At 46.5% G+C, this 27502-nt stretch overlaps 1 protein-coding gene across 1 annotated transcript in view; it reads right to left on the reverse strand.

Annotated features, from left to right (window-relative positions):
* Positions 1 to 27502, reverse strand: part of LOC138491245 (disintegrin and metalloproteinase domain-containing protein 9-like) — a 2911326-nt gene that overhangs the window by 2458004 nt on the left and 425820 nt on the right. The window contains exon 4 of the mRNA XM_069617655.1: positions 24828 to 24906. Within this exon, the coding sequence (XP_069473756.1) occupies positions 24828 to 24906 (79 nt within the window). The remainder of the gene's footprint in view (positions 1 to 24827; positions 24907 to 27502) is intronic.

Here is a 27502-nt window from a genome sequence, read left to right on the forward strand (position 1 = left end):
TATCCACGGTTCAACGGAGCCTGCTTAGTTTTATCCATATTTTGATTTGTAAGAAAAAGGATGATCTCTAAAGATTTGTTTTGGAGTTTTTCCCCCAAATTTACCAATTCAAATTTCTTAAGCGCTGATGTGGATTTAACAGCTTATTCATCATATGAAAGGACATGGACTTTATTTTGCTCTTCCCGACTTAAATCTGCACGTCCTTTTTCCTTTGTCAACGACCAATTGAAGTTCCAGCTCTTTCGGGGGCCGTGGATTTTTTTATCGCAGACACCTACTTCCAACGGAATCTCTGCTTGTTTCTTCAATTCCATTTTCTGATTTTTGTTTAATCTGATGCTTACAATTCAAAAAAATAGGGGCATTCTTATGTTGCATTTAGTTCATTTCGGTCTGACTGCCCACTGTTACTTTCATTATAACTGGTGAATCGTCCTGTGTAGGACACAGCAGTTCTTTTTCCAACACTTTCTCCTGAGATTTTGTATTCCTTATCTTCTTTTGTTTCTCAACGTCCTTTCCTTTTAGATTTTTCAGGAATCGATTTGTATCCATATTTCAGTTTTTTCTTTTTTTGCCTCTTGTTTGGTCAATATTTAATGTAGTGGAAACTTCTTGTATGATCTTGTTTTTTTTTGTGCCTACCTTTCCGTTTTTTTCCATTTGGTTTCTTTGCCCGGTTTTCCCCCTTCTCTTTAACTCTAGTCGGATCATTATTCTTGTCCTCCATCAACTGTAGCTATTACCTCGGCTTCCTGGTCTGCTAATTGAGCTAACCGAATAAATTCTTCCATCACTGATGCTGATAGTGGAGAATCATCCATGGAACTATTGAAAATATTAGGGGCTGTCGGTTTAAAACAGCCCAAGCAGACATTTGATTCCAGTTTGCTCATATTTTTTCCCAGAGCAAATTTAGTGTCTTCAAGTCATTTTTCATCTCCTGACATTGCTCAGTTGGTAAATCTATTTTATCCAGTTGTAATTTTGAAATTTGACACCATTCTGTCTGTATGATTACCTGTGACTCATTCAGGGCAGACGTAAGTGCTATCATTGCAGATTCATTTATCTCTGGATCTTTCAGAACTTCTGAGAGGTACCCAGAGTGTTGCTGGAGGGCCTGTGCAGATGCTCCCACAATTACCAGCTCTCATCCAGTGCAATGAAATGACTGTTAGGATACCTGCGAGTGTACAATCTGAAGTACCAGGAAGGGTGCTGTTGGGCAATGATCTGAAAGAACTGGGGGTAGTGTCAAGTACTCCCAGACCTCCTAGTAAGAGATTACAGGATCTTACCAGACCTGCAAGCGAGAGGAACTTGATGGGCTCTCCTGAGGTGATGATAGAAAAATAAATCACTCCTACTCCACTGGAGTTACTAACTGCTATTTCAAAGCAACCAGAAGCAAAGGGGAAACCCAAGCCTTCAAAGAAGAAACCAGCAGAAGGCACTCCAGTGCTGCCAACCAGGAAATCTCCTAGGTTGTCAAAAATCACACCTGTGATTCCTCCTCCAGCTGAGGCTGTGAGTGAGGTACAACCCTGTGTGGTTGAACTAGAGCCTGAGGACTCAGATCTAGTAGAAGGCCAGGAACTCATTGGAGATCTTGACCCTGTAGACCATCTTGAGCTGCAGTCTTTACTGGCAGAAGTTGGCCCTAATAGGGCAGACTTCAGTAAGGGACAAAGAGAATGTACAACTCTGGAAGGTCTTCGCCACCAGGCAGCTTCTCAGCTTGAAGGGCAAGAGCCTGGGAAGTATAGGTTACACTGGGAAGATGGCCTCTTCTATAGTGAACCAACAGAGTCAATCCCTGGGGACTACAAAGGACTTGTAGTGCCTCAAGCCAACAGACTTCAATTCTTGCAACTAGCCCATGAGATACCTTTGGCTGGTCACTTGAGCTTCAAGAGGACCAAGGAAAGGCTTTCTCACTCTACTTTTATTGGCCTAAAATGGGGGCTGAGGTAGATAAGTATTGCAAGAGTTGCCACACTTGCTAAACTTCTGGTAAAAGTGGCTCCAAGAACGTGGCACCTTTAGTGTCTCTCCCTGTGGTGGGAGTACCATTTGAGAGGGTAGGAATCGACATTGTTGGTCCCCTTGATCCTCCAACTTCTTCAGGCAACAGGTTTATCCTTGTTGTAGTAGACCATGCTACTAGATACCCTGCAGCAATTCCTATGAGGACTGTTACAGCTCAGGCTGTGGCAGGCTGTGGCTAAGGCCCTCCTTGGTATTTTATACCGGGGTTGGGTTTCATAAGGAGGTAATATCCGACAGGGGGTCACATTTTATGTCCCACTACATGAAGGCCATGTGGAAAAACTGTGGAGTTACCTACAAGTTCTCAACAGCATACCACTCTCAGACAAATGGGTTGGTAGAAAGGGTTAACAGAACCATGAAAAGCATGATAGGAGCTTTAGAGGATCCCCTTAGGGAAAAAGAAATTGGGATCTTCTACTGCCATGCCTTCTCTTTGCATATAGAGAAGTCCCTCAGGAGGGTGTGGGTTACAGTCTCTTTGAACTTCTCTATGGCCATCCGGTCAGAGGTCCATTGGCCCTGATCAAGGAGGGATTGGAGAGTGCTCCTTCCCCCACATCAGTCAGAGTCACTGACTATGTGATAGGACTCCGGAGGAGAATGTCACACATGATGGCTGAGGCAAGTGATAACTTGAAAGTAGGTCAGGCTCTGGTCAATCATTGGCATGACCAGAAGACCAACATGGTTGAGTTCGCTCAAGACCAGCTAGTTCTTGTTATGATCCCCACAAGGCAGAGGCCCTTGCAGGACAAATGGATGGGACCCTTCAAGATTGTGGGAAAACTTGGAGAGGTGAACTATCTGGTGGATTTAGGCAATCCTAAGGAGGCTCCTAGAGTCTTTCACACCAACCGTCTAAAAGCTTATGTCTCGAGACCAAAACTGGGAGCTTTGCTTCTAGCTTCAGCTCAAGAGGAGGAGAGTGAACCTCTACCTGACCTCCTCATGGCAAACCATTAAATGAGAAAGTAGAAGGAGTTAATCTCTCTTCTGATCTGACCCCTGAGCAACAGGACGAGTGCAAAGTGTTGTTAAATCAATTTGCCCCTCTGTTTTCTCTAGCACCAGGCTTGACCCCTTGGGGCCAGCATGCTATCAATACTGGTGACTATTTACCTGTCAAAAGCAGAGGGTACAGGATATCAGAAAATGTCAGAACCCACATCATAGGAGAGGTCAACAAGATGCTTGATCTCGGGGTAATAGAACCCTCTACTAGTCCATGGTCTAGCCGGTTGTGTTAGTACCAAAGGCAGGATCCAAGGAATTGAGATTCTGTGTGGACTATAGAGCTCTAAATGCAGTCAATAAGACTGATGTCCATCCTTTCCCAAGGATAGATGATCTGGTGGATAGACTTGGCTCAGCCAAGTTCCTCAGCACATATGATCTCCCGTCAGGCTATTGGCAAATAGCCCTGACTGACCATGCCAAGGAGAAAACTGCATTCTGCACCCTAGTTGGCTTATACCAGTTTAAGGTTGTGCCTTTTGGATTAAAGAATGCACCTGCTACATTCCAAAGGATGTTCAGCCCTACTTGGAAAGAACATGTTGACCACCTAGGATATGTTTTGCAGGCTCTGGAACAGGCCCATCCGACCATAAAGGCAAGTAAATGCCAAATTGGTCAGAGTAAAGTGGTCTACCGTGGGCATGAGGTAGGAGGTGGTGAAATAAGGCCTTTGTTCAGCAAGATTGAAATTGGACAACCCCTTCTACTCAAACCCAGGAGAGAGCGTTGTGAGGCCTCACTGGGTATTACAGGAATTTCATTGAGAACTATGGATCGATAGCTTCGCCACTGAATGTAATCTCTTCTCCTAAGTTCCCTAAAAAGGTCAAATTGAATGAGGAGTGCAATCAGGCCTTTGAAAGCATGAAGAAAGCCCTTTGTCAAGCCCCAGTTCTCAGAGCTCCTGACTACCACCAACCCTTCATTGTAGAAACAGATGCTTCCAATATAGGTAAAGGTGCAGTACTCAGTCAACTGGATGAGAAAGGTTGGGAGTATCCCATTTGCTTCATCAGTAGAAAACTGAAGGAACCTGAAACAAGTTGGGCAACTATTGAGAGAGAATGTTTTGCCATTGTGTGGGCTTTGAAGAGGTTTAGACCATACTTGTATGGATCTACTTTCATCATTCAAACAGACCACCAACCCTTGAGATGGTTGATGCAAATGAAAGGGGAAAACCCAAAACTGCTAAAATGGTTAATCTGCCTCCAAGGGTGTGATTTTACCATTGAGCACAGGTAAGGATGTCACCACCAAAATGCTGATGGTCTCTCTAGGTTGTTTTTAACCGACTAGAGGTAAGAGACTCATCCAGGAGTGGATTTGATCCTCCTGTCCCTTAGTCTGGGGGGGCGAGTGTTAGGGAGAATTCTCATCGTATGGCTAATTTCCCTTACCTGCAGAGTCCCCTAGCAGCTTTGCTGGATTTGAAGGCTTTTTTTTCTCCTGCTAAGAGTGAGACTCTTTTTCCCACTCTTAGGCATTTTTGCTATGTGTGTTCTAGGCTATTTTTGTGTTTAATGCCTATGGAGTTTCTCTCCCCTCCATAGGAACCATCTTTATTCACATGTGTTACACAGCACCCTCTGTGCAGTGACACAGGGGTGTCGTAGCGACCCCCAAACATATACTCCATACCCTGGGATTGAATACTGTCTCCCAGGGCATGTAAAGTCCCCATTGACTTTACTAGTCATTTTTTGTGAACTAAACCAGTACAACCCATCTTACTATGGAAGTACTGGTAAGGATTAATAGTTTTTCCCTTATGTTCATTTTCGAGGGGGTACCGTACAGTCCCTCTCTCAAAAGTTTCTGGCTGGTGGCAGTGGTTACTACTATAAATATTCGACCGCGAATATTTCCCTAAGGGATTTTCCCATTGTTCGAGGCTACCACATTTTCTGACAGCCTCTAACATACTGGCGGTGTATTTTAATTTTAACTTTACTCCGGTAGGTTTTATTTGCCAGAACTTTAATATAACTTCTTTCTCGTGTCTTTCACTAAACTCCTAACCCAGGTTGGGGATCCTTTGTTCGTCCTTTTGGCGGGCTTCTACCGAGAAGCCCTCCTTTCAGTGCCACTGAGTCTGGGGTGGGTCCATTGTGTGGGAGGGGGAGTAGGACCCCTGGACAGGGTTGCCTCAGCAACCCATGTCGCACTCTATCCTGATAGGCTGGAGGGTCTCCCGGCAAGATGATCAATCCACTGTGTGAGTGACAGCTAGGCTGTATGAATGGGGATCTTTTTGCATAAAAGCAGGGTCCTAAGGACTGGCAGAGCAAGACGTTGCCACTGGAACTAAGAAGCTGAAGAGGAGAGAAGCCAAAGACATCTGCAATGACTGAACCACCGGTGAAGATCTGCTGAAGCGTCTCACCACTTTTCTCCACACGACGAGAGAAGATCTTCATCTGCAAGAGCCTTCTTCCCTTGAGCTGGTGGGGCCAACCAGTTTGCCAATTGCCTTCCCGGACCTGCCTTGGTCGATTCGCCAGTACCCTGTACTTGGAGACCGGATAGCCAGGCACCCATCCACCCGGACCGCGATTTAAAGGAGCGTACCTTTTGTTAGTCGGGCAACACCGCCGCTGGTTTCATCCCTCGGTAGTGCAGTAACTCGAACCTTCCTCCATGACGAGAGCCTCTCTTCCTCTGCTGGATCCCCCGAACTGCAGGAACTACCAGGAACAACCACCATCGCAGGAGCCACTTCTTCATTTTAAAGTTACCTTGTTCCGCCAGGCCGCCCTTTCTTCGCGGTATCTCTAAAGGTGTTTTAAATCCTTTACCTACCTGATGGGTTGGCCGTCCCTCTCTCTTAACATTGTCTTTCAACTTCTGCATCCACCTTTTCAATTCGTTAACCAAAGACTTGACTGCAGCTACAAGAACATTTTGCTCCTGGGCCCTTGCCCTGTACCACTGACTCTTGCAAAAGCCTACTGACTCTGGCTAAATTTGTTAGAACTGCCTTCTCTAGATTGCTTCTCAACTAGAAATGTGTTGGTGCACCTACTTCTTATAACCACCCTTTCCTTCCCACTTTTAAACCTTGTGAAATGCCATTTTTGCCATTTTGCTCAGTTTTCATTTAAGTATTTTCTATACTGATGCACTGCCTTGCTTAATCTGGTTCACAAACTTATGGAAAGTGTTGCTAGTGTGTGTAAGAAGATATTTCTGTATAACTTGTGCTTTCCCTCCCTTGTGAGATATTGTTACAGTGCCATTTGTGTTTGGTTTACACTGTGCTGTTTTGCTCAGTTTTCACTCTTGCTCAAACTTGTCTACAATTTAACTAGGGAGTTGTGTATACTTTCTTTGACAGAATTCAACTTGCTTTAAGAACTGTGATAGATGTGTTTAACTAGAAGTGTATAAAATAAATATATATCTACGTTTTAATACAAAGCTTTGGTCCGTGTTTCCTTGTGCCATAGTAATGTAGGCCTATTGTGTAAACCCTGAATACTGTTCATCTCCCTCTTGAGATAAGTCTGACTGCTCAGCCACAGCTACCAAATAAATCTTTGTGGTAAAGACTGATACCAAAGGGGATTTATTGCTCTCACCTGTAGTCCTAATCTTCTGTAGTGCTCCCTAAGGGAACTGCACAGGATTCAGCCTAGCACTTTTCAAGCCGGGCCGGGCAGAACATTTTTTCGAGGATCGTGAAGTTAGGGTTTACATGCTGCCTTTGTAAAAAAAAAAGTTACCAGTACCAAGTACCGAGTATAGCGTTCTCCCAAACTTCAGAACTCTGTGTTCCGCTTCATGTTAGAGGAAAGAACCTCAAAACGTAGCGAGAAGCGTCTAAGGATCGTCAAAGAAGCGTCAAACCGACACCATCGGGCATTCACTCTAACGACCGCCTCTGACACTGCCAAGCCAATAGATTTTAGTGCCAATATTCAAAGATCCAGTAAGTGTCTCAAGGAACTGTGTTGTTTACTTTTGTTGAAAAGCTGGAAGATTTGGACTCTAGGGGAAGGGAACCCCGATGCCTTGTGAACTGTTTTGAACTTGGGGAAGGGGAAGCTGATTAAAAGCCAAAAGCTGGAAGAAGCTCTGAACTTTATTTTGACACTACACATTAATTGCCACCTGAAGCCCACTTGCATTGCCTCCACACTTGCCTTCTGCAAGTGGATTGGTCAGCTGGACCATTGTATGCACCAACCCGAGGCCGGCAGGCTTTAGCCGGTCCCATACTTGAAGGCTCACCCCCTAAGGCCTCTGTCTGCTCCCTGTCCGCTGCCGGTTCGGTGAGTGAGGTCTCCATGGTCCCTTCTTATGCACCTTGAGGATGGTGCTCAAACCTTTCCTGGAACCCTGAACTACCTTGACACTATCACCTCTGCAACCATGGGTTAGTCACCCCTATCTCGCATTCTGTACCCCTGACTTTTTCCACCTTTGCCCCATCTCACCCTTTCTCCCACGCTCATGGACTTTGACGGGACTGTATTTACCCATCGTGTAGCTTCACTTAAGCTTGCCCTCGTACATGTCTAGCTAAGCCCTATTGGTTTTCTATCCCTAGCGAGCGCTGGTAGATCGCTTATCTAGGGTGAGGGTATAGTAGTCAAGGAAGCTTGCCCTATCTCTAGCTAGGCACCAAAACATTCATAAGTTGTTTTCTTTAGGATTTCTCAAGAGAAATTAGTATTAGTGTGTATAGTTTGCTTCACAAATGGAGCTCTTCATAATTTAATATTTTCCTTTGTTCCGCAATGACACACTTTAAAAAAAAAATAATTCCACGGCCATGCTGGCTCCTGTTTAAAATAACTGCAAAAGAAGAAGAGGATCGTCCTTGGTTGGTATCACAAAGGACAGATTGCATCCAACCGTTGTAATCTGGTGCAATTTACACTCACAACCCACTTTCTACCCGCCTGGGAGGAAAATTAGCAGATGTAACACAAGTATTTCTTTTCATCAAGGTGCCCCTCAGTGCTATCCCTTTTCTACAAAAGGGTCACTTGTTGGCCAACTGGTTTCAGTGGCTACAAATTATTTTCCACTTTCTACAGGGCCGCAGCATGTGTTGCCATGCTGTTTTGATGAGAGGGTTCTCTCCATTCACTCTTATGTTCACCCCACCTGCAGATGGTACAAAAAATTGGAGAGTGGGGGACAGTAAACTCATTTTAAGTATCTGTACTCTGGTCACTATTGGTTTGACGATTATAGGTTCCCATTCTCAGGTAAGTGCCATAACTTACCCTATGTTGGCTTTTGTCAACATCAAGGAGTGTAGGTGATTAGTAACCGTAGCGCATGCATGGTTGCTATCGCATTCACGTGCAACCTGCAAAGATAATTTATTCCAAGTCAGGGCACAAGAGCCAGAGAGCTTGCTTTCACGCGACCAGCGTGTGTGTATTTAAATTATTCTGATCTACTGTGTCTATTTCGTGCCATCAAGTCCCATGGGATCGTGATGCTTGAAACAGCGTACCAGGCGCACAACGTGCAATGTGAGCGCAGGGATCTTATCTTATCTACTCAGTCCGATCGCATCAGAGAAGTCGCTTCAGGTATCCTCGCGGTGTTCATTTGCAAAGTCTTGTTTGTTTTCATTAATATGACCTGCGCGCATGCGCAGTAGACAGCAGCTTGTTAGAAAAGGGACTACCACAGGATGGAGTAATATGGGCGCCATCTTTAAGTGAAGTTCGAGTTTCAATTTCATTGTTTAGGTTCCAGAAACACCCACAGTTTTATAAATACCTGCAGTTCTTTGGATATCTCACGGGCACACAACTATTTTAGAAGTCTACTTGTTTTCTATATCTCGTATATAGTACATATGTATCTGACACGTGTTTTCTTATGAAGAGATGCTCCAAATTACTCAGGCATAATTTGTGTTAGGGAGAATTCTCTGTAAAGGCTAATTTCCCAAACCTAGTGAGTCCCCCAGCAGCTTTGCTGGATTTTTTGGGGTTTATTTTTTTCTCCTGCTAAGAGTGAGACTCTTTTCCCCCACTCTTAGGCATGATTTGAGAATGTCCTTTGACTTTGTAATGTGTTTTATGGGCTATGGGGTCTTTTACTCCATAGGGCTTCATGTGTTTTGGTAAGTGTGTTAAACAGCCCCCGCAGTGCAGTAACACAGGGGTGTCATAGTGACCACCAAACATAGACTCCATACCCTGGGACTGACTACTGTCTCCCAGGGCATGTAAAGTCACCATTGACTTTACTAGTCTTAAATTGTGAACAGAACCAGTACAAACCATCATATTGTGGAAGTACTGGTAGGGGTAATTCGATTGCCCCTGGGTCTGTTTTTCAAGGGGGCACTGTCCAGTCCCCCCTTGTCGAGTTTCTGGCTGGTGGCAGTGGTTACCACGCAAAATATTCCAACGGAATATTTCCTATGGGATTTTCCCATTCATTTTAAACGCAAATCTTTTTTTGGTGCAATGCTAAAGATACCGCTGGGCTATTTATTTAATATTTATTCCCTGGTTGGGTCTTTTTGCCAGGACTCGGTTTTAAAATGACGTTTGTGTTCACCTCTGTAACTCCAACCCAAGTCGAGCCCTTTGTTCCACTTTTGGCATGCTTCTCCACAGAAGCCTCCAAAAGTGGTGCCACTCTGTCTGGGTCTACAGGATGTGTGGGAGGGGGGAATAGGCACCCTGGACTGAGTTGCCTTGGCAACTCAAGTCGCACTCTTGTATGATTGGCCCAGTGATGAGCCGCCCGGCTCACCACTTAGCATGTTTGATTGACAACTAGGCTGGTGAATGGGGGTTTTGCTGCATAAAAGCAGGGCTTTGGGGACTGGAACTTGAGAAGTCGCACAGGACCTAAAGAATCCGAAAAGGGGAGAAGGTGAGCCATCTACAACGACGACACCACCGGTGGAGCCCTGCTGTACGAAACTCACCACTTTCCCGACGACAGAGAAGATCTTCTTCCAGGAGAGTCTTCTTCCCTTTGAGCTGGTGGGACCAACCAGTTTGGCTTTTTTCGCCTTCCTGTATCGTCTCGTGGTTGAATCGCCCGTGCCAAGCACCCCGGCGGCCAAATAGCCACGCGTCACCACTACTGCGAATAAAAGGGTAGTACCTTTTATCCAAGAAACTCAGCGGCTGGTTTCTTCCCTGGCAGTGCAACGACATCCAGCTTTCCTCCACATCGAGATCTTCTCTTCCCCTGGACGAAGCACCGACTTGCACCCGCTTCCAGGAACAACTGCCCCCGCTGGAGCTTTCTTACCATTTCAGGTACTGTGTCTCGCCTGGTCGCCCTTGCAACAGACTGTTCAAGGTGCCCCGTAAATCCTTGACTCTCTATCCTGGGGTGACCTCGGACCCGTTAACATTACCTTTCTATCTTGATCCGACCTCTTTTTGACTTTCCTGCAAAGACGTTTAGTGCATTTCCACTGTGTGATCTTGGGCACATTCCGACTTGCTCTCTACAAGAGTGGGCCTGGCCTATGAACTTTTTGCTTTACAGTAGACCCTGCCTTTCTTGACTTGCTGTGGTTCTTTAAAAGTGTTGGTATTGTGTGTTTTTCCTATTTCTGCCTTTTCTCTCCCTTTTAAAATAATTATTGGAGTGCCATCTATGGTTACGCGCTCACCTCTGTTTTGCTAAATAAGTGCTGTACCAACCTAGACTTGTCAAATAATTAATTAGGGAGATGTATATATTTCTAGTGACTGTGTTTGAACTTGCTTGACATATTAGTGCCAGTGTATTTTTACAAGTGTGTTTTTAAATAAATAATTATATACTTTTATACCAAAGCTCTGGTCAGTGTTTGCTTGTGCTACTGTAATTTCTAGCCCTATTGTGTATACTCTATATACTGCCTAACTCTTCTTGAGAGAAGTCTGACTGCTCAGCCACAACTACCAGGTAAATCTGGGTGGTAGAGACTGCTACCAATTGGGTTTACTGCTAACACCTGTAGTCTTAAACTTTTTTCAGGGGTCCCTAAGGGAACTGCACAGATTTCTGCTAACAATTTGCCATGTGTGTATAGGCAAAATGTATATTTAGTGAGGAGAACTACTAATGGCTCGTATGGATATCAAGGAAGAGAAGCCATCTGTGCTTAAGATCTGTGGGATCTTGTATGTGCCTCAATCTCAACTCCGTCAACCGGGAGTGCCCTGAGATAGTACTGGATCACTGCTTATAAACTTGCTAGGGTCTGCCAATTCGTCTGTTCATTCAGGCCCAATTTGTCAGTTTTGAGGCAGAACATCCAAAGTTGTTCACGTTTGTATAGCAAGTTATGTATGTTCCCACCTCTTTTGGGGATGGGTCATTTTTCAATGATAGTCCAGGTGAATTACGTAGGACTGTGCTGTTTGGCAATAAAATGTTCCACCAAAGGGGCATTCTGTTTTTTTGTGCGAATGCACGATCTGTGCTCTGCCATCCGTGTTCTGATTGGGCGTGCGGTCATCCCCACATAGCATAGGCTACATGGGCACGTGATTAGGTAAATTAAGTTACTGCTGTTACAATTGGTTAAGGTTTTTTGTGTCCATGGGAAGTTCCTACCAATGTCTATAGTTGTTGTCCTGGCTGTGCTAGGGCATGCACTACACTGTCCGTATGGAGTATGTCCAGTCAGGGGGACTTGGTTCCATATGGTAGTGGTTGTCCGTTCCCTTGGTTCCTTGTACGTTTTTATCAGTGTGTCTCGTAGGTTCCTTCTTCCTTTCATAGCAAATCAGGGTTTTTCAAGTGTGATTTCGCCAACATTTAAGATGGGCCATAGTTTCAAGATCTCTTTTTTGAGTTTATTCGCCATCGGGGAGAAACTTAGCTCAGCTGTGATTTTATCATTCGACCCTGTCCTTCTTCCTTGTTGTTCCAATGTGGTGTCCCGTGGTATATTTTTGGCTCTCTTTCTGGCTTGTTTTATGGTTCGCCTGGAAATGAGGTGGAGGAATGCACTGAAACACTTCCTCCCACCAAAGAAGACGACGTTGGACTGACAGGACGCAGAGGGAATCGCAATAGAAGCATCAATCCCAGCGATGCTCCGGGCATATAGACTCCAAGCAAAGAGAGTGGGGATCCGCCCTCGCGAAACGACTTTCGCATTAAGAACAGGACACCAATCCCAGACACTCCGGCATAGACGGAGGACTAGATGACTGTGGAACCGGAGCAGGCAGGAAGGACAAAATGAATAAAAAGAAAAATTCCCAGTGATGCTAGTGCGTCCAGCCGCGACCGCATGGATAAAGGATTGATGGGCGATGCGCGGGTGGAGCTCAGGAGGGCGGGGTTATGGCCACGTGTGGTACCCCATGTAAAAATGAAAGAAGGACAAATATCACACATTTATTTTGCTTTTTACAAAAGTGCTCCATTCCCGTCCCAACGGACGGAATGTCCCACATGTATGGAGGAAAGGGAAAGGGGACGGTACGCAGGAGTAATGGGTATACTATCTAGGGGAGCTAGCACAAGAATCCTGGATTGTGTGTTTGATGTCTCGAGAGCAACTCAACGTGAACTAACCAATGCGGGCCGCACAGTCTTGCATATTATGCAACACTTTGAATTAGTGGATGCGTGGAGAGATCGCAACCCTAGTGCACAAAAGTACACATTCTACTCATCTCAAACAATCTCGGAACATTCTCCCATCATGTTGACTGTGAAGTGGGATGGGTTCCCCCCCCCTGTCCCTTGTGGCACATTACTTCAGCATGCCTATCGGTAGATTTTTTCCAAAAAAATTAGGGGACAGTGCAGCATCACCACTAGGTCAGGGAGGCGTTCGAGGTTTGGGTCAGAGGGGAGGTAATTTCTTTAACCTTGGGTACGCTGAGGGAGACTCGTCGGGAGTTAGGCAATGTGGAATCAGACCTCAGGAAAATTGAGAATGAATATGGTAACACACAGGACCGAGCTCTACTGGGCCTCATTAATGGTAACCTAACAAGGTGTAGGAAACTGGCGGACAGAGAGGTCTGACCGATGTATTTGCCCATTCAGGCACGACGATCCGGGTAGGCTGACAGACCATGTAGGCTCCTTGCAAGCACTGTGAGATCCAAAAGGGGGATGCAACACATTATGGGGATTAGTGGACCCTCTGGTAACCTCCTTACTGCCCCTGAGGCAATCTATGATGAATTCTATCGGTATCATGAATCTTAATATTCACATTCAGACCAAAGCACCGATGCAGAACTAGAGGATTATTTGGCTGAGATACCACTTCCGGTGGTGTCACATGAGATGCAAATGGCACTGAGCCAACTACTGACTCCGGATGAAATTACTGATGCTATCAGGTCACTCCCTTCCGGCAAGGCCCCTAGACCTGATGGCTTGGGCATCAAGTTCTATAAGGAGTTCCAAGATATCCTTGCCCAAAAGTTGGTGCAACTATGGGAGGAGTCGCTCCAGATGGGTCGACTGCCCCCTCTCTCTTAGAGGCGGTAATTACTGTCTTACTGAAGCTCAATAGACCAGCCAAAGAGATTGCCTCCTATAGGCCCCTCTCCCTAATCAATTTGGATACTAAGATTTTCGCTAAATTATTATCTCTGTGCGCTCAACGGCATTCAATCTACGTAGACTGTTTCGCATTATTTCCCAGATCAACCCGCATGCACAGGCGTTTGATGCCTCGCTTGATTCCGAAAATACTTTCGATTCAGTCTCATGGCAGTTTCTATTTGCGGTCTTGCGGCAAATGGGCATGAGGGATCACTTCCTCCAATTTGTTCATCTGTTATATGCGTTCCCTTCCGCCAGGGTTCGTACTGGTAGCACATTCTCATCCCTATTCATACTGGGACGTGGTACAAGGCAGAACTGCCTGCTATCCTCTTTGCTCTTTGTGCTCACGATTGAACCTTTTGCTTGCATAATGCGACTCAAACATTCACAGTGGTCTTCATATGATTGGTCTGCTGCAATTAATTTCACTCTATGCCGACGACACATTGCTGTATATACGTAAACCGGCCCTAAATCTGGCACTACTACTTGAGGAAATATGCAAATTCTCTGCCCATTAAGGGTATCGTATCAATTAATCTAAATCGGAGCTGTTCACATTGAATGATGTCACCAAAGCCCCGGCGGACCTGGCTGGGTTCAGGTGGATTCCGGACAGATTTAAATGCGGTATCTATCACACATCTCTCCCTGCTAGCTGAAAACAATGAGGTGTATTTATCGACACTGGCGGACATGTTGGGTGCATGGGCTAGACTCCCTATCTCCTTTTATGGCAAGCTATCTATACTGAAGATGACTGGGGTTCTTAAACTATTATATAACTTTTCCAACATACCAGTCTGGTGGGTCGCGGTTTTTCCGTTAGGTTGCGGTCCTTGGTAAATGGTTTTGCGTGGGGCCCCGCGGATGAAATGGGAGGGGCTGACACGACCGTATGCACAGGGCGGCCTGCAAGCCCCTGACTTTGAATTATACTATGAAGTGGCACAGGCGCAATTCGCTGGTTGCTGGTACCCCCCCTCAAGTACCCTCAATACATCTGGACCAAGAGGGGTATAGCGCCTCCACATCGAAGCTGAGATCCGCAATTCTTTCCAACCAACATGCGGATACATATATATTTGACCGAGTCCGAAAGACGGTGAATGCATGGGCTAGATTATTTAGGAGAATCAGAGTTTCTACTCCCCACCACAGAGCGATCCCACTGTGGAACTTCCCAGGCTCCCCCCGGCATATGATAAGGATATTCAGAATGCATGGGATCCTGACACAACATTGACGCTACACAATCTATTCCCGGATGGTTGTTTTGTCACCTACACAGCCTTTACTGAAAAACTAGGCAGAAATCCAACCAAAACACTGCAATACTATAGAATGAGAGCAGCAGCCAGGAAGCTGTGGCCCTCTTTTCGCGTTGAGCCCATTGAGTGCAAGCTGTTGGGGACTGTGGTTTCTGGCAGGGACTCGAGAGGACTGGTATCAGGCTATACAGGGCAAGCCAGGGGGGGGGGGGGCTGGCTTGCCCTGTATAGCCTGGCTCCCCTCTCTCAAGGGGCCAAGATAAAGTGGAAATTTGACTTAAACAGCTTGATTGAAGACGACAGATGGCTCCGCTGGTGCCGACTTACTAAGGAGGTATCTCTAAATGCCAGGTACAGATTGATACAATTCAAAATACTAAACTGGCTACATTACACCCCATGCAAATGGCCTGGTTCTCACCCGAGATGACTGGAAAGTGCGCAAAATGTGGCTTTGAAGAGGCTGGTTCTATACATGTACTAGAGCTGCCCACAAGTTACCCAGTTCTGGCAACTAGTAGCTAAGGAATTACATGAGATTACAGGCATACCCCCTTTTCTTTCACCCCTGAAAAATACTTATCTTTTGATATCGGTAAGGTACCGGTTAAGATACGTTGACTGTTTAATCTGGGATGTCTGATCGCTAAGAAGGACAAGTTACTTACCAAACTGGTAACGTTCTTTCGATGGGATGTTCCTCCGACGTATTCCTTATCTTTGATAAATCCACTTCCAGCTTGCTGGCCTCAGAAATTAATTTTCACAGTAGAGGGCGCTGCGCGTCGACGTCCCTCGAGTCGGTGTCCCTCAAAGATCTCCGTACCGGCGCCAACGTCACCATGGGTATAAATAGTCTCACGCAAAGTCCGTTGCTCAGTTCCGTTTTGAGGTGTTGTTTTGCTCTCCATAAATTGGTTAATAATCTTGAAGGAGCATAGGCTGCAAATACAAGGGAAGTTTTACTGCGGGGAAGGATGGGAGGGGCGATAAGGAATACATCAGAGGAACATCCCATCGAAAGAACATTACCAGTTTGGTAAGTAACTTGTTCTTAGAAGGGATTGTGTCCTTCGACGTATTCCTTATCTTTGATAGACTCCCATAGCAGTAGTATATAGAGGAGGCGGGAGTAAAATGAAATGTTTCCCTTTAAAGATGCACAGAGTGCAACACAGCTTTTCCAAATTTCGTCTCCTGGCTAGAGGAGGAATCAAGACTGTAAAATTTGGTGAAAGTGTGTGCGGATGACCATGTGGCAGCCGCACATATGTCCTTAATTCGAACTCCTCTTTGGAGAGCAGAAGAGGCTACGATACCCCTGGTTGAATGAGCCCGAAAATGTTGAGGGGGCTCTTTTCCTGCCAATGTATAGCATTCTATAATGGTTAAAATAATCCATTTTGAAATGGTTTGTTTTGTAATGGGCAAACCTAATTTGTGCCCTGCATACCCCACAAACAATTGCTTGCCTGATCTTTGCAAGTCTGCTAATTTAAAAGCTTAAGGCACGCCTTGGATCCAGCCTGTGTATTCTCTCTTCCTCTTTCCCTGAATGGGGAGGAGGATAGAACGAGGGTAAGGTTATCTTTTGTGTGATGTGGAATTCTGAGACCACCTTTGGGAGAAAATTCGGCTTCACTTGTAGAACAACCTTATCTTTGTGAAAGATTGTATGTGGAGGTTTGCAAGATAAGGCTTGTAATTCGCTCACTCTTCTGGCAGAAGTTAAAGCCACTAGAAAGACTGTTTTAAGAGTAGGAAATCTTAATGAACAGGAATGAAGGGGTTCGAATGCAGTACCCATTAGAAATTTCAAGACTAGGTTTAGGTCCCACATTGGAACTTGAAAAGGAGTTGAGGGAAAAACATTAGTTAACCCTTTCAGAAATTGAATCACTAAGGGCAATTTGAAGTATGAAGGCTCCTCTGCAGTGCGCTTGAATATTGACAGCGCTGCAAGGTAGCCCTTGATTGTGCCAACTTAAAGACCTGAATTTGCTAAATAAAGCAAAAAAGATAACACCATCGGTGTATTACATGAGAAAGGTGTTCAATATTCTTTTCTCTACACCAGCTGCAAAATTTGTTCCAACGGCAGCGGTATAAAGATTTTGTTGCTGGCGTTCTGGCTGAAAGCAACACCTCCATAACGTCATCTGGGAGATCCCAATCCTAGTATCCCAGCCTTTCAGAAACCAGGCGTGAAGGTTGAGGGTTTTGATATCCGGATGGAGAACCTGACCTCCCTTCTGCGAGAGAAGATCCTCTCTTCGCGGAAGATGAATCGGAGGACAGATGGACATGTCTAGAAGATCCGGGTATCATGTTCTCTTGGCCCGAACCGGGGCAATTAGGATCATGGGTTTCCGGAATCTTCTCAACCTCCTGATCATTTGAGGAATGACGGGGACTGGAGGAAACGTGTACACAAGTGGAAACTCCCAGTCCACTACGAACGCGGCCCCTAGAGCTCCTCTCAGGGGAAATTCCCTTGAGCAATACTGATCGCACTTCCGGTTGATACTGGTGGAGAACAGATCAAGGGCGATGATCTGTTGAAGGACTTCCTGAGCCAGTTCCCACTCGTGGGCGACTGTGTTCTGCCTGTTCAGAGCATCCACCGTCAAGTTCTTCTCCCCGGCTAGGTGAACTGCCGATAGAGAGATTCCTTCTCGAATTGCCCAGAACAAGAGCTCCATTGCCTCTCTGCACAGTGGCAGTGACCCTACGCCCTCTCTTTTGCTGAGGTAGTGCATGGTCACTGTGTTGTCCATCATTATCAGGACACTCTTTCTCGGTACTGATGGCAGGAAAGCCTTCAGCGCTAGTCTGATCGATCTCAGCTCTAATAAGTTGATGTGTAGTCTGGACTCCGATGGAGACCAACGACCGCTGATGGTCAAGTCGTTGGCATGGGCTCCCAACCCCGTGAGTGAGGAATCCGTGACTACTGTTATCTCTGGCCATGGTTGCCAAAACCGTTCTCCTTTCAAGATGTTCTCCTGACAGGCCCACCACTGAAGGTCTCGAGCCACTCTGTCCGGGATTAGTAGGAGATCGGACATCCTCCCTGAGAATTGTGACCACTGGGTCCTTAGCGCCCACTGGAGAGAACTCATCCTCACGCAAGCCTCTGACACTAGGAAGATGCAGGATGCCATGAGGCCGAGCAACCTCAAAAAGTCAAAGGCTGGTAGACGTTTGGCATTTTGAAACCTGGTGACCATCTGTAGAATATCTTGAGCCCTCACCTCTGGTGGCGAGGCTTTTCCCAGGGATGTGTCCAGGACTGCTCCAATGAACTGGAATCTCTGTGATGCTATCATCTGTGACTTCTTTAAGTTGAGGGAGAAGCCCAGCTTGTGGAGGAAGTAGCTAACATAATCTAGATGAATCTGAGCTTGATCCGGGGATACTGCTCTGATCAACCAGTCGTCCAGGTAGGGGTAGACGGGAATCCCTTCCCTCCTTAGTCTTGCAGCCACAACCGCCATTAGCTTGGTAAAGACCCTCGGGGCGGAGGTCAGCCCAAATGGCAGAACTCGAAATAGATAATGAGAGTTGTCAATTGCGAACCTCAGGTATTTCCTGTGTTTGGGATGGATTGGCACATGGAAATAAGCATCCTGAAGGTCTAGAGATACCAACCAGTCCTGTAGCTGGAGGGCTTGAAGGGTCTGAGAAAGGGTTACCATCTTGAACCTGTCTTTCCTGAGGAATTTGTTCAATTCTCGCAAGTCCAAGATGGGTTTCAATCCTCCGTCCTTCTTTGGTACTAGAAAGTAGGGGGAATACCAACAGATGTTCCTCTCCGCTACAGGTACCAGTTCTATGGCACCTTTCTCTAGCAGGTCTAAAATCTCCTGCATAAGGAGCGGGTCTGGAAACTTCAAAGAGTTGTTCCCTGGTGGATGGCTCTGAGGAGTTTATAGGAAAGGCAGGCAGTAACCTTGGGCAACTGTCTCCAATGCCCAAGCATCTGACGTAATAGCCTGCCATTCTGCCAGATGTTGAGTTAACATGCCTCCTACTGGTGTCTTGTGAGGGGAGACCTCAGAGGGGTTTAGAAGCGGCTGACGCAGATGCTGAGGGTAAAGTAACACATGCTGGTGCGGATTTGGTACCTTTGACCTGTCCACCACGGGTAAATCATCTTGGGCCCCTTTGAGCTGGTTGTCCTCTCCCTTTTCCGAATGCGGAGTAAAAACGAAAGGACTTACCCCTCCAGGGTGTACCTGTGGGGCGAGTTGGAGTTTGCCGGATTGCAGCCCCAAGTGATTTCGCTGCTGCTTTGGATGTCTGCAATTTCTCCATTCTTTCATCAGCCTTTTTTCCAAATAGAGAATTACCGTCAAATGGCATATTTAGAAGTCTGGCCTGTACATCAGGAGCAAAACCAGACTTACGCAACCACGCAAATCTGCGGATTGTGGTACTCGCCGCCATGGCTCTGCTGATGCTGTCAGCAGAGTCAATGCCTGTTTTCGAGGGACTCAAACATTTCATCCTTCCCATCCTTGATGATGTTCAAGAAGGCTTCTCGTTCTTCCCCTTCTGGAAGACAGTCAGCCGTGGATGAAGCACACTCCCAAAGGGTGTGGCTGAATCTTGCTAGCATGCAAGTGGTGTTGACAGATTTAAGCTCCATACTGCATGCCGAAAATACTTTCTTTGACATGGCGTCATATCTTTTATCATCCCTGTCTTGTGGTATAGTGAGGTATGCCGACTTACTGCTTGATGACGTTGCTGCTTGCACAACTAGACTCTCTGGAGATGGATGCTTGCCTAGATATTCAGGGTCTGAAGCTGACACTCTGTATTTAGCAGTGAGTATTTTATTTACTGCAGGGATAACTTCAGGAGTCTCCCAATTTGCAGATATTTTCCTTTGCAGTGCAGCATGATAAGGGACTATGGGATCCTCTTGGGGTCCTTTATCTAATATATCAGTAAGAACATCTTGCTGGAAAGAGGGTGCAGGTGTAGTCCACCCCATAAATTGCATTATTCTAGCCATAAGGGCCCTGTAAGGTATTTCTGCATGTTCTTCAGGTTCTGGTCTAGGAACCTCTGCCTCTGGAGAGGTATCTATACCACTGGCCTCCTGTAAAGACTCTTATAGATCTTTCAATCTGTTTTCTTCAGAAATGAATTCGTCTGGAATGGGTACTTTTGTTCGTTGTAGTCCAAAAGGTCTCTCATTGTCAGAGTCCTCCCCTTCTTCATATATAGAGGATAAACTCTGAAGTAATCAGATCTTGCATAGGGAGTAAAACCCTTTTCCAGAGAAGAAGGAGCCACATTTGTGGTTACTGCTTGTGAAAACGTCGTGGTTGTCGACCTAGATGTTGTAGGTTTCGGCAAACCCGTAAAGGGTGTCAAAAACGTCGAATTAGGCCTAGATGAACTCGCAGAATCCTAATCGTCATCATCGAAATTGTCGACGCTACTCTCGACGTCTTGGTCGGGGCTTTCGACACCTCTGGTGCCCGTGGCGTAGTAGAGGTTTTAGGCTTATCTCTTATCAGAGTCGACAACAGAGTCGAAGACCGCGTCGATGATACAGATTTGTGCGTCGAAGGTACCTTCGACAATGGCATCGATGACGCAGTCTTATCCGATGATGTTTTGCCTTTACTCGAGGGTTCATGACGCTCTTCAGTATTTTTGCTCGCCGGGTTCAACGACTCACAGCGTTTTTGTTTTTCGGGTTTTTTACCCAGGGTATCACCTCTAGGCATCTCCGAGGGGGTCGAGGCCACTTTCTCGAAGACCCTGAGCATTTTTTAACAAAATTCTTCCCACTTAGCCAGAGAACTGTGTTTTGTGGGGCAGGTGACCCTTTCCGGTGCACTTGAGGAAGAGGATGAGGGAGATCTATGGCGCCTCTTCTTAGAGTGTCTCCATCTCCAAGAGTGATGGGACCCGCTTCGAGATCTCGATCGGGAATGGTTCTTTTGACGGCGAGGAGACGAATGTCTCGACCCAGCCGAGAATACTTTTGAAGGGGTAGAAGTTTTAACAGCCTTACCTCTTTCTAACTTCCCCTTACGCTCCTTCAAGGCTTTCGCCGTCATGGACATGCAGTCCTCACACTCTGAACACTGATGCTCTGATCCCAGGCACCAAAAACAGATCCTGTGAGGATCCGTTAGAGACATCTTCTTTCCACAATCGTGACATTTTTTAAATCCTGATCATGTAGTCGATGGTTCGGATGAAGATGCCATCGTTAGAACTTAGATTTTCGATGAATTATGAAGATTTTTTCGAAGAATGGAACCGAGCGTTGCGTCCCCAAGGCTCACGAAGCACGGAAAAACAGAACTGAGGAACAGACGCTGCGCAAGACTATTTATACCCATGGTGATGTCGGCGCCGATATGTAGGCCTTTGAGGGACACCGACTCGAGGGACGTTGATGCGCTGCGCCCTCTACTGTGGAAAAAAATTCCGAGGCCAGCAAGCTGGAAGTGGATTTATCAAAGATAAGGAATAGTCGGAGGACACAATCCCTTCAAAATGTATATTACATTACTGGAAATCAAAAGCAGCCGCTGATATTGATATGTGGTTTAAAGAACTGTCCTATGCGAACGAGAATGAGGGGAGCTATGTCTCTCTTGTGGCATCCAACTGTAGACCTAAGGACATATGGGAACCATTCCGGAAATATCTACGGAAATCAGACCCAGCCCAGTAACTGTGACATGTGATGACGCCCATAGCTTCTCATATCTGTTGTACATGGCCTGTTAACTTGTCTGTTACTATGCTTTACTTCAATGTGAACATTCTTGAATGCATATGTATTTTGGAGGATGTAAGTCTGTTATTGCACAAAATAAAGTAAAAAAAAAAAAGAAAAGAAGTGTCCACTGGAGTTAATTGTGTGGTATGATAGCTGTATTTCCCCTTTTAGTAGAGGGGCAACATAGCATGTTTTAAGGGCATCATTGCAGTGAAATTGGGTTGCCAACCTCTCAAAGTTCACAAAGAAGGCACTTAGGTGATCCCCTCTTAAAATGGTTGTAACACCCTATGAGGGAGGAATTAACTACTTCGACTACCCCCTAACAACTCTAGACTCTGTTGTTGGTCTGCTCTTGCTTGGTTCTCAGTGTTCCTCTCTAAAGGAGTTTTGAGGAATGGGGAGATGCCATCCTTGAGCCTGAGAAGCCTAGAGTAGGGTTACTACAATCAATCACGTAAAAAAGAAAATGAGTGCTTGGGGACTCAAATTTTCTCTCGTCCGCGGAACCACTAGGTAGTTCACTTATGAGGGGAGTGGTTATAGGGGTAGCTATCAGAACACTCTTGTCTAACAGATGTTGTTTCCGGGTGGCACCTAAGGAGGGTTTAATGCCCACTGGCCTCTCAGAGCTAGTTTGTAAATGGGCTTAGAACTATAGATCTCTTCTGGGGTCTGACAGGTCATACTTATGCCACTTCCGATACCCCTTGTGTTAAATCAGACACAGAAGACAGACAACTGGACATTTTCAAAGGGTCTCAATTTTATTAAAGTACAGAAAAACTGCCTCACCTAACCTTACTCCAAACACCTTGCCATTCAATATTAAAACAGGGTTCCTTTGATACAGTTACCGGGGATGAGAATGCTTTAGAGACGGTATGTGCTCCCTGGAGTGCTACTGATCGGTTTAATGTTGTTAAAGGAGTCCCTAAAATCCGGGAAGACCCTTCCATGTTTCCAAGTTTGAATCTCCAAGTTGAGGCAGGGCTTGCTCAAAAGGAGTGAGAAAAAACCCATTAAGAGCTACTGAGGAAAAAGAGTTAGCAGATTAGCCCACCATTAAGGTGCCAGCGTTAGCTGATAACAGGGAAGACAGGACTCACCAGTTAGAACTGAACTTAGTGTCTATATATTTCTGATTCTTGATCTCTCATTCATCCTGCGTTGCATAAGGACTTATTTGGTATGAATGAGGCTGAAAATTATACTTTGGATGGGCTGAGAGCCTTTGCGTTTGCTAGTAGGATGCAAAAAGTGAGTAAATCTGAACTGGTTTCATGGCTGGTTGGACCTCCATGCTTGTGTATTCTAAGTCGGTAAGACATTGAGTTAGTTTTATCCTTTTATTTACAGTGCAGTGCTGGTAGAGTATTCTGTGGCTTCACAGCCGCGATACGAGTACTGTCCCTCCTCCACAACACTATATTGGTGCTCCCAGGCTGTAAAGCGAAGGACCAATTTCAAAATAAGGTGACACATTTGAAAATTACTTGAAAGAAAAGTTTTAACAGTTCAAACTTGAAAGACCCTCAGGTTACAGTGTTGAGTGATAGACAGTGGCAACACCACAAACATTTTTTGGGAAACCTTCTTTATTGATTTTCAAGTTACCAACAATAACCAACATTACACCCAACCTCCGTCCCCTCCCCTCGCCCTTCTCCCTCTTCTCAACCTGCAAAATATCAAATCAGGGTCTATAATCTTTCAACACGTGTTGATGATGTTGCGCCAAGCAACTGTTAAGTTATCTTCATTTAGTTCTTGGTCGGCTGCTTTCCAGTGTTTCCGCTCTCATGGCGATCAGTCTACCTGCAGCATCACCAGTTTGATGCGGGGGAATGTGCAGGCCGGGCAGCATCTGCTTGATATTGTCGGGATGGAGGCCAGTAGTCAATTGGGCGGCTGGTGATAGGCAGTGTTGCAGAGTATCTGGTTTCTCTAAGTTTGCACATTCTCATACTCTCTAGCCAGGCTGTAAATGTCGAGGGTTTGCTCTTACCCCACGTTCTAGCTGCAAGATACCTGGCGATGCCTGAGGCCACACCCAGCAGTCTCCTTTCTCTCCCGGATTCACCCTCAATTAACGCCAGTAGCCACAGTGCAGGTGAGTAGGCTTGTGCCGTGGAAAGCATTTCCTTCATTGCATCCTCAATATTTTCCCAATAAGATCTAATACGGGGGCAGTCCCATGCCATATGGTAAAAGTCTGCTAGTTCTTTGCCACATCTGTTGCATGCTGGGGAGCTTTCAGGGTAGAATCAGCTGAGTTTTAGGGGGAGTACTAGACTTGATGCAGGAATTTGTAGTGAATCAGTCTGTAACGGGCCTTTAGTGAAATTTGACATGTTTGCATACAAATGTATTTCCATTGGTCTTCGCTCATTACCTTGTCTAAGGAGGACTCCCATGACCCTTGTAATCCTTGCCTCTGCACCCCTTTCCCATGTCTAATCATCTTATAAATGGTGGATACTAGTTTACTGGTGGTTAGAGGCTGGATCACATTGTTGGAGCAGGTGGGGGACATGGGCACTCGCAAAATCAAGCCATTTTGTTTCTAGTAACCCCCTGAGTCTGTAATACTGGAGCAAGGTCACTGCATTGTGTTCCCCCTTAGTCTGTAACTCATCCCATTGTTATATATCGGCAGTTCTGGGTGATAGTTGGGGGCAGCCTCCAGCTGGTGGCCCAGACGCTCCCATGCTCTGCATGTCACTGCAGTCGGCTGAATCTCGTCTCTCGGGCTTGTACCCCTATTTCCCCAAAGCGTTCCCATTAAGTTATTGGGGAGGGAAACAGATTTTGCCACCATTGTGTGTAGGGGGTTAGGGCGTGTGGGGTTCCAGCCCGCTATGTATTGCAGTTGGGCCGCTAGTACGATTGTATTTCAGGGTATTCCAGTCCTCCATGTTCATAAGTGGCTGCTAAGGTATCGTATGCTATGCAGGGTTGATTGCCTGCCCACACCAATCTGATCATCATTATCTTAGCGCGAGTCCAAAAGTGGGCAGGGGAACACCACAAACATTAATACTTCAACATACATTAGCATGGATAGGCATTTTTCTGTAATGGTTGGAAAATTTGGTGATGAACAGCGCCCATACATATGAAACATTTTAGTATTATGAAGCACAAAGTACAATTACCATTTTCTTTTACACTGCTATCAAAGATATAGCAAAACAGCATTTAAAACATACTTTCATTTGGTGATGGTAATATTCCGAAGTATCTTCCTTTCCATTTATGTAAATCGCAAAGTCAGTTGGTAGAAAGATTCTAGAAAGAATAAAAAAAATGAGAACACTAAATTTAAAATTAGCAGTTTCATATACTCGCATACTTAACCCCTGTGATCTCTCCCGTTTACAAGGAATGTGAGAGGAAGACAGCCGAGAAATAAAGACAGTAAAAATAAAGACATCAAGAGCTCAGGTAAAAACATTTCGATATTCTGGGTCTTCACCGTCAAAAGAATTAAAGTGACCTGCTCCATCCAGAAATTTACTTTGTGGACCCTTTTGAATTTGATACAATTTCTTGTAAGACCTTTTTAAAATAAAAGAACGAAAAGACCCATTCTCGATCCCTTATGGAATACTGCTACTGGAGTGAAATTGTGCCCAAAACAAGACCTGACATAGTAGGAACAAGTTACTTACCTGTAACTGTTGTTCTCCAGCATGGGTCTGGCATGGATTCACATGCTCATGAATATTCCCCGTCGTCAGGCTGGGAATCCTCGGTAAAGAAAAAACCAGTATCAGTTTCGTTTCTGATCTGTCTTTCGTAGTAGTAACCAATCACTGGTCTCTGCGTCATACTGACCACAGCCAATGACTGCCCTCTACCTAAGCACCGCCTCTGGCAGCCATCTTCAGATTTGGAAGCACGTGAAGTGGCAGTATTACCAATTGAAGAGCCGCCGAGGGGTAGGCGGGAGGGTTCGCATGTGAATCCATGCCAGACCCATGCTGGAGAACAACAGTTACAGGTTAGTAACAGCATGGGGTCTGGCATGGATTCACATGCTCATGAATAAAGAATACATAGCAGTACACACATGCACAACCACGGGAGGTGGCAAAGGCTCAACATTAAGCATCACATCAAACTCAACATTAAGCATCTTACCTCCTCACCAGGCTCACCTCAGGCGAACAGGTTGCGTAGCACTGCTTGGCCGACCCTGGACTCCTCCCTGGAATCCCGATCGACGCAGTAGAATTTCGTGAAGGTGTGCGTCGACCTCCACGTAGCAGCCCTACATATGTCCAGCAGGGGCACACCAGACAGGAACGCTGTGGTAGCTGCGATCGCTCTGGTGGAATGGGCTCTCGGACGGCTAAGGCAGCGGTCGGTTTGCCAACCGATGACAGTACATGATACAGCCGGAGAGCCATCTGGAAATGGAAGCCTTCGAGAGAGCCTTCCCCTGATTGACAGGTCCAAAGTTCACAAAGAGTTGTGACGTCTTCCGAAAACACTTCGTGCGGTCCACGTAGAACTTCAGCGCTCTAGCCACATCCAGCGAGTGCAAAGTCCTCTCAGCCGGCGACGAAGGCGACGGGAAGAACACAGGCAACACCAAGGGTTCGTTGAGCTGGAAGTCCGACGGTACCTTGGGCATGATGGAGGGGTGCGTCCTGAGCACTACCCTCGTGTCGTGAAAAGTCAAGCACGGGGCCTTGCAGGAAAGGGCCTGGATCTCTCCCACCCGTCGTGCGGAGGTGATGGCCACAAGAAACGCTGTTTTCCACGACAGAAACTTCAACGGGGCCGAGTGCAGAGGCTCGAACGGAGGTCCCATGAGCTTGGTCAGCACCACGTTGAGCTCCCACGCCGGGGCCGAAGCCTTCACCGGCGGGAACGATCTGAACAGTCCCTTCATGAACTCTTTCACCAGACGATGAGACCACAAGGACGTCCGTCCCGTGGTTCTGGTGTATCGGGAGATCGCAGCAAGATGAATCTTGATGGACGGGTGTGCCAGTCCAGCTTTGGCCAGCGTCAGCAGGTACGGCAGTACCTGGGGAGCCGTAATCCGTAGAGGGTTAATCTTCTGTGCGTGGCACCAGACAGAGAACCTCTTCCATTTGTGTCCGTAGCATTTAAGAGTCGAGGACGCCCTGGCCTTTGCAAGAACCTCTCTGCAGTCGGCCGGAATGTCATATCCTCCAAACTCTAGCGCTGCAGGAGCCAGGCCTGCAGGTTCAGCGATTTCGGGTCGTGGTGGAGGATGGCGACTCCTTCCCTGGAGAGTAGATCCGCGTCCACCAGCAGCTTGATTGGCGGGGACGTTGACAAGTCCAGAAGGTCCGGGAACCATATCTGCCTCGGCCACGCAGGTGCGACGAGGATCATCCTGCACCGTGACCTCTTGAGCTGGTTGACGAGCCGGATTAGCAGTGGCAAAGGAGGGAACGCGTAGAGGAACAGGCCCTCCCAGGGGAACGAGTAAGCATCGCCCATGCTCCTCGCCTGGGGAAACCTGCTGGCGAACCTCCGGCACTTGGAGTTCGTCGCCGTCGCAAACAGGTCGATCTGGGGTGTGCCCCACCGTCGGAAGAGGCGATCCACTAGATCCTGCCGTAGTTCCCACTAGTGGCACGAGCGCAGCTCCCTGCTGAGTGAGTCGGCGATGGTGTTTTTTATCCCTGCCAGATGAAACGGCACCAGAAACATCCTTTGGGCGACGGCCCAATGCCACAGGTCCTGCGCCTCCTTGGACAGTGCTGGGGACCTGGTTCCGCCCTGTTTCCTGATGTAAAACATGGTGGTGGTGTTGTCGGTGAAGATCCTCACCACCTTGCCCTTGAGGGACGGAAGGAAGGACCTGAGGGCCCAGAACACTGCACGGAGCTCCAGGACGTTG

This window comes from Ambystoma mexicanum, chromosome 10 (assembly GCF_040938575.1).
Source record: "Ambystoma mexicanum isolate Mex_15411 chromosome 10, UKY_AmexF1_1, whole genome shotgun sequence".
NCBI lineage: Eukaryota > Metazoa > Chordata > Amphibia > Caudata > Ambystomatidae > Ambystoma > Ambystoma mexicanum.